The following is a 6,913-nucleotide window of genomic DNA, read 5'->3' on the forward strand; positions in this document are numbered from 1 at the left end:
TGTGTGTGTGTGTGTGTGTGTGTGTGTGTGTGTGTGTGTGTGTGTTCCCAACATTGCACTTGAAAACCAGCATTGGTTTGTTTACACCCACATAACATAGTTTGGCAAAAAGAAACCAAGAGACTAAATACCAGACATTAAAAGCATTAAATACTGGGGTTAATTTGTTTGACTAAACCTTTTCAGTGCAGTGCTTCAGCATGGCCACAGTACACTGACCAAAGCATGTAAAAGATCAAAGAAACAAAATAAAAAATACATGAGAAAGCTGAGTGAGATCTCTGGCAGGACAATAACAGGATTATATCAGTAAAAGTGGATGTTACACAACATCTCAGTGAAACAGAATGTAAATTTAGTGGAAGTTATTAAGGCAGTAAAACAATGTCACTACTATGATATTATGTCCTGGGTAGACTTCAAACTGCATCATGCAGTGGTGCCCTGGTTCAAGAGATCCAAGGAGAATGGAGCCACCTCTCAGCCACTATTGTTCTCAGGTCAACTCTTACCAAAAGTAGTAGCACCTGTCAGGGTCCAAAATAGGGGTTAATTAGTATATCACAGCTTCCCTGCCTATACATGTGAAGACTGAATCTGGTGGGCTCTGCAGAAAAAACCTTCATGGTTTAAATCAGTGGTTTCTCAACCAGGCTCCATAGATTTTTGAGATACACAAAACAAAATAGTAAATTGGGGATCCACAATAATATTTTAAGGGCTTATGAAAAAAATTTCGCTTTAGATATATGTATTGGCATGTATTGCAAAAATAACAGCAAGGTTTCTTTCTCTAATATTTTACATAATTTAACCTACACAAGTTAATGGGTGAAAAACAAAAGAATCTTGAAAGAAGTTTCTACAAAATTAGTTTTTAAACATCAAATGGCTATTGGGGTCCATCAGAATAAAAAAAAAGTAATCAAAGGGGTCCATAGATAAATGGTTGAGAAGCCCTTGTTTAAACAGAGAGGAAGGCAACTGCAGCAATACATTGTGAAGTGCAGAGAGAAAGATGAGGGGGGAAAAAAGACATCTTGGTCATCAACTGCATCCTTTTCCATCTCCCAGTTGTCTTGACCTGGTCTTGCCATTGGACTGAAGAGGGTCCATAAGTGAGAGAGTTTGACAGTGCAAGTCTCAGTTGTTCTTAAGGATGACCAGATGGTTCTCATCATTGCTCCGTCAGACAGATACCGCACGCATATACACACACATGTACACACACACACATATATATATATACACATACACACACGTACACAAAAAATACAGGCACACACTGCTAGGAAATCACACCCACACAATACAAACACACACGCACACACACATACTCAAAAACTGCCTGCTTACCTTCCACTGACCATTGTCCACAAGCACTCCCTAACTATTCCTGCTACTAATTCCTTCCACTACGTCACACACACATACACACTAACAGATAAACAACCAAACCACGCACACACACACACATACATACGCACACACACGTTCTGTTATTACACACACACTTGCAGACCCTCGCGCATGCACACATATTCACCTCCCTTTTTCACTCTCCTGTCTTAGAAAGAACTTTTCCTCCACCACTTCCTCAGTGAAACTGAATCATCATTAAACATTATTTATTAGTAAAATGTCAAAACTACCAGAATATATATTCTTTTACTCTTTTACTTGTTTCAGTCATTTGACTGTGGCCATGCTGGAGCACCGCCTTTAGCCAAAATACTAGTGAAATTAAGTTGTTTTGCACTAGGTCAGGTGCAATTCAGCAAACTCATGATTAAATGCATTGCATATCTTATAGAAAGAATATTATCCAATGTCCTTCCCTGTTTTTAATGCTAGTAATATTTTTAAGGAGATTTGGTAGTTATTTCTACCAGAGCAAACAACCACATAGGTGTTTTTTTTTTTTTGATGACTTATAAGAATAGATGAAGTGTTGCGTGAAATGTCAAGAAAATGACATCATATAGATAAGTGATAGAGAAAATACAGAATTCAGAATGGTGATTAAATCTTTGAAAGCTGATTGCTGGAATACTAGCACACACCATATTTAGAGTGGATTATACAACATCTAGCTTCTAATCAAGGAACCAGGACAAGTCTAAAGATTTAAACGCAAAAATAATATCATAAAAGAACTTCTTGCAACTATCAACAAGCATCATTTACAACAACACCAAGAACAACAATTCTTTTTAATATAGATACAAGGCCTGAAATTGTAACGGTTGATTATATTGTTCTTGATACTTGGTGTTGATGGTACTCTATTTTATCAACTCTGGAAGGATGAAGCAAAAGTTAACCTTGATAGGATTCTGCACTCAGAACATTAAAATGCTTTAACATAACATTATGTTCAAACTAAAGATTCTACTAATCCATTATTACCTTATAATGATTTCTTACAAATTTGGGGGAAAGGAACAAATCATCATCATCATCATCATCATTTAACGTCCACTTTCCATGCTGGCATGGGTTGGACGATTTGACTGAGGACTGGTGAAACCAGATAGCTACACCAGGCTCCAATCTGATTTGGCAGAGTTTCTACAGCTGGATGCCCTTCCTAACGCCAACCATTCCGAGAGTGTAGTGGGTTCTTTTTATGTGCCACCGGCATGAAGGCCAGTCAGGTGGTACTGGCAACGGCCATGCTCAAAATGGTGTATTTTACGTGCCACCTGCACAGGAACCAGTCCATATCAATGTAAGTTCTTGACTGGTAAATATTTTCATTGACCCTGGATGGATGAAAGCAAAGTTGGGTCTCAGCAGGGTTTGAACTCAAAATGTAAAGAACCAGAACAAATACTAGAAAGTATTTTGTTGAACCTGCAAATGATTCTGCCAATCCACATAATTAACATCACTAAATGGCCCCATTTTGAACATTAGCTCAAGTTTAATTTATTTCCTCCCACCATTCTTGACAGTCCTATAAATTATAGTCAGGGTGTTGACCTTCCTCCTTTATGTCATTAAAAAAATAATCATAAATAAAATTAAAAAACAACAGACAATGTTATCTGACTTCACTTGAAAAAAAAAAAAAAATGAATCAACAGAAAGTTACCTCATTAGTTCAAACTCGCCATCTGGTGGTATGAAACTTATGCTGTGTTCCGTCTCAAATTTACTGAGCTTCACACACTGATGGAACTGACAATCGTCAATGGCAATGGAGTTTTTGCCAGATGAAGTAGTGCTGCAACAGTAAGTAAATGGCATTTACAACCTGATAATGAATAATCTTTAAAAAAACATACCTCACAAATATACATGAATAGAAAATTAAAAAAAAAAGCATAACAGGCCTACTGTGTTCAATGAATGAACACACCAAAGTCAAGGGTAAAGTGAAATGATTTTTAAATCAATATTTTTTCTCAATTTGCCATAGAATTATTAACACTCAGATATTTATAAAAAAGTGAGTTTTCTTGAAAACTACTTGAATATCATACACAGGTAATTCAATTACAAAATCTGCCTAGTTGGTAGATGACTGGGACTGATGTTTTGCTAGTCATTAATTTTTTTAAGGTTGTATTAATTTGATTTCCTACTCAAGTCAACATGGCCCTTAACTAATGATCAGGTGCTCAATAGTCAAACATGCATCAATGAAATGAGATGAAAACTACAACTTCATAGGTTGAATGACGGAAATTACATCATCATCATTGTTTAACGTTTGCTTTCCATGCTGGCATGGGTTGGATGATTTGACTGAGGACTGGTGAACCAAATGGCTACACCAGGCTCCAATCTGATTTGGCAGAGTTTCTACAGCTGTATGCCCTTCCTAACGCCAACCACTCCAAGAGTGTAGTGGGTGCTTTTACATGCCACCGGCACAAAGGCCAGTCAGGCGGTACTGGCAACGGCCACGCTCAAAATGGTGTATTTTACATGCCACCCACACAAGAGCCAGTCCAGGGGCACTGGCAACGATCTCACTCGAATGTCTTTACACGTGCCACAGGCACAAGTGCCAGGAAGGCGACGCTTGGCACTGCTTTCGCTTGCCCCAACAGGTCTTCGCAAGGTGAGTTTCATGTCCAATGAAGGAGACAACTACATGTCTACATATAAAAATGTGTCTTAATGTTAAACATTCGCAGGACCAATATATCTCATGAAATGCTCAGTATTTCATAATTTTGAAAATTACATTGATACATTATGCTGGTGTTTGGAACCTAACTTAAGAAGGTTCTTAGATGAAATATGTAAAGTTATCTAATATTAAGGAGCCAAAGGTGGTTTGAGGTAGGTTGGTATAGAAAGGAACAGGTGCTGACCAACAGGTTTAAAGGGTCAAGAAATTCCAACACTTTTACAAACGGCTGATTGGAATGGCTAACAATGTGTTTGTAATTCAATATTTCAACAAGAAATTAGATGAAGACCAATGTTAGTAAAAAGAAGCGTTGGGAAGAATTAACAGAATATAACACAAGAAAACACAAAGATAATGAAATTATATCAATTTTAATGTTTCTAGTCTTATGATAAAGTTATCACCCAAAACAGGAGATTCTTTACTGGTCTTCTTTTAGCATATATATATTTTCATTGTTTTTATACTATATTTCTACATAATTTTCAATTATTTACCTGACTTCATGTATTGTCTTCTCTTTGCCTCATAATCTTATATAATTTTTTTTTATAATTTTATCTATATCTACATACAAACACACGAGGGACAACTGAAAAGTTCCTGGATTTAAGCATAAGAAAATACAGGAGGATCAGTTAATTATGATTTTATTCAACATATTCCGCTCTCAGATTCACACATTTATTGCAGCAGTCCTTCAGTTTTTCTAAGCCTTGTAAAAGAACTCAGAAGTGTGTGCCTCCAACCAGGCCTTTCATAATACCCTTAAAGCCAGGAACTTTTCAACACCTCTTCATATAAATAAAATGCACCAGTATATTAATATGATGTATCACTTATTGGCTATTCTTCCTGGAACTACATACGTTTTAACTACCAGAATGGTTAAAACAAATATTGAACAAAAACATCTTTCTTTACATATTTCAATATGAAACTCACCCGCCAGCTCGACCTCCATCTTCGAGGCTTCCTTTCCCTTTAATATCCACCAGTAGCTTGTCGTTTATCCCGAATTTGCATTCCGGCATGCCGCTGAGGTAACTCTTCATTACAACTTTACCTGCGACATGGGCACTGAGCACTTGGCCTGAAAAATTTTTTTTTAATTTGTTACTATTTTTTTTAACCAAAATACATTCCATGCATGTTTTTTGGATTCTAAATTAATCAAGAATTCAACAGGTTTCATAAAAATGACTATATTTCTGCTTATTGATTATTATGAGAATATGGTGTTTGGACTTCTGTAAGTTTACTGTGTTTCAAAACTCAATTTCAGTTAATTTATGCAACTTTACATTGGTTTTTCAGCAAACATATTTTAACAGTATAAAATATAATTAAAAAAGCTAAAAACCAATACCAAAGTTGAAAATCAAATAAAATACATGTAAAAATATTTCCGAAATTTATTATGTTTTAATAAGTGATTTGTACATGTTTTTTGCTGTATTACATCATTTTTCAAGTTAAGTTGCAAATCTTAGAACCAGAACCACATTCTAGACCATGCTGATTTGTTTCAGTTTTCCTTTGCCAACACAAATTAAAATAAAAGCAGTATGCAGTATTTAGTCTACAGACACTCTATACTTTGATACCCCAGGAAGTATATCTGGCCTTTATACCTAACTGGCCATTTGTCAATAGACAGTTTTTATCCATAGTTGATAATAAGACTTCAATGTCCTTTGTAGAATATCCAGTAGGTTTTATTCTACATATGGATCATAATGATCTTCCCATGCACAGGTACATCACTGATGCATCATACATTCATACAAACAGATTCAAATACTACTTTCATTGAAGTTGCCTTGACTTGTTAGAACAAGAGAAATTGTTTATTAAATGAAATGGTCTTAAAGCTAAATCAATTAAACAAAAGTTATTTACCTTGAGGTGACATCAGCAGGTTGACAGACTCAAGAACATCAAGGAAGAGTTCGTTTCGCCTGTATTTTATTCCTTCACGGCGCCAACCAATTTGACCCGTCACTTGTGATGTTATTTGGCTTGTCTCTTCTTTGCTCTATAAATATAAAGTGAGAAACATTTAAAAAATATATCAGATGGGGAAGAAAAAAAAAAGGTAAATTTAGTCTTACAAAAGAACCCTAAAGAAGGAATTATGTTTAACCCATTAGCATTTAAACTGGACATATCCGGCTCAAATATTTTACCCATTTTATATTCACACCAGGCATATCTGGCCTTCCATACATAACCTACAATGTCATTCTAAAATTAAACAATCTCATCAAAATCTTGAAGCTATGAGATAGAGCATGGTTAATTAAAAAGGATGTGAATAACGAAGTATCACATTTGACAGAGATCTGAATGCTAAAGGGTTAATAATTTATAAAAAGAATTTACTCTTTACTCTTTTACTTGTTTCAGTCATTTGCTGGAGCACCGCCTTTAGTCAAGAAAATCGACCCCAGGACTTATTCTTTGGAAGCCTAGTACTTATTCTATCGGTCTCTAATTTATGGGGACGTAAACACACCAGCATCGGTTGTCAAGCGATGGTGGGGGGACAAACATATACACACACATACATATATACATATATATATACGACAGGCTTCTTTCAGTTTCCGTCTACCAAATCCACTCACAAGGCTTTGGTCGGCCCAAGGCTATAGTAGAAGACACTTGCCCAAGGTGCCACGCAGTGGAACTGAACTTGGAACCATGTGGTTGGTAAGCAAGCTATTTACCACACAGCCACTCCTGCTTCTTTCTTTTTTTTTT

General features: G+C 36.0%; 1 protein-coding gene across 1 annotated transcript in view; it reads right to left on the reverse strand.

The window, feature by feature from the left end:
• Nucleotides 1-6,913, reverse strand: part of LOC106875948 (AP-2 complex subunit mu) — a 29,562-nt gene that overhangs the window by 6,299 nt on the left and 16,350 nt on the right. The window contains exons 5-7 of the mRNA XM_014924281.2: nucleotides 6,050-6,185; nucleotides 5,093-5,240; nucleotides 3,098-3,229 (exon numbers count right to left, since the gene is read on the reverse strand). Coding sequence (XP_014779767.1) covers nucleotides 3,098-3,229; nucleotides 5,093-5,240; nucleotides 6,050-6,185 — 416 coding nt within the window. The remainder of the gene's footprint in view (nucleotides 1-3,097; nucleotides 3,230-5,092; nucleotides 5,241-6,049; nucleotides 6,186-6,913) is intronic.

The sequence above is a fragment of the Octopus bimaculoides genome, chromosome 16, assembly GCF_001194135.2.
Source record: "Octopus bimaculoides isolate UCB-OBI-ISO-001 chromosome 16, ASM119413v2, whole genome shotgun sequence".
In the NCBI taxonomy this organism is placed as follows: domain Eukaryota; kingdom Metazoa; phylum Mollusca; class Cephalopoda; order Octopoda; family Octopodidae; genus Octopus; species Octopus bimaculoides.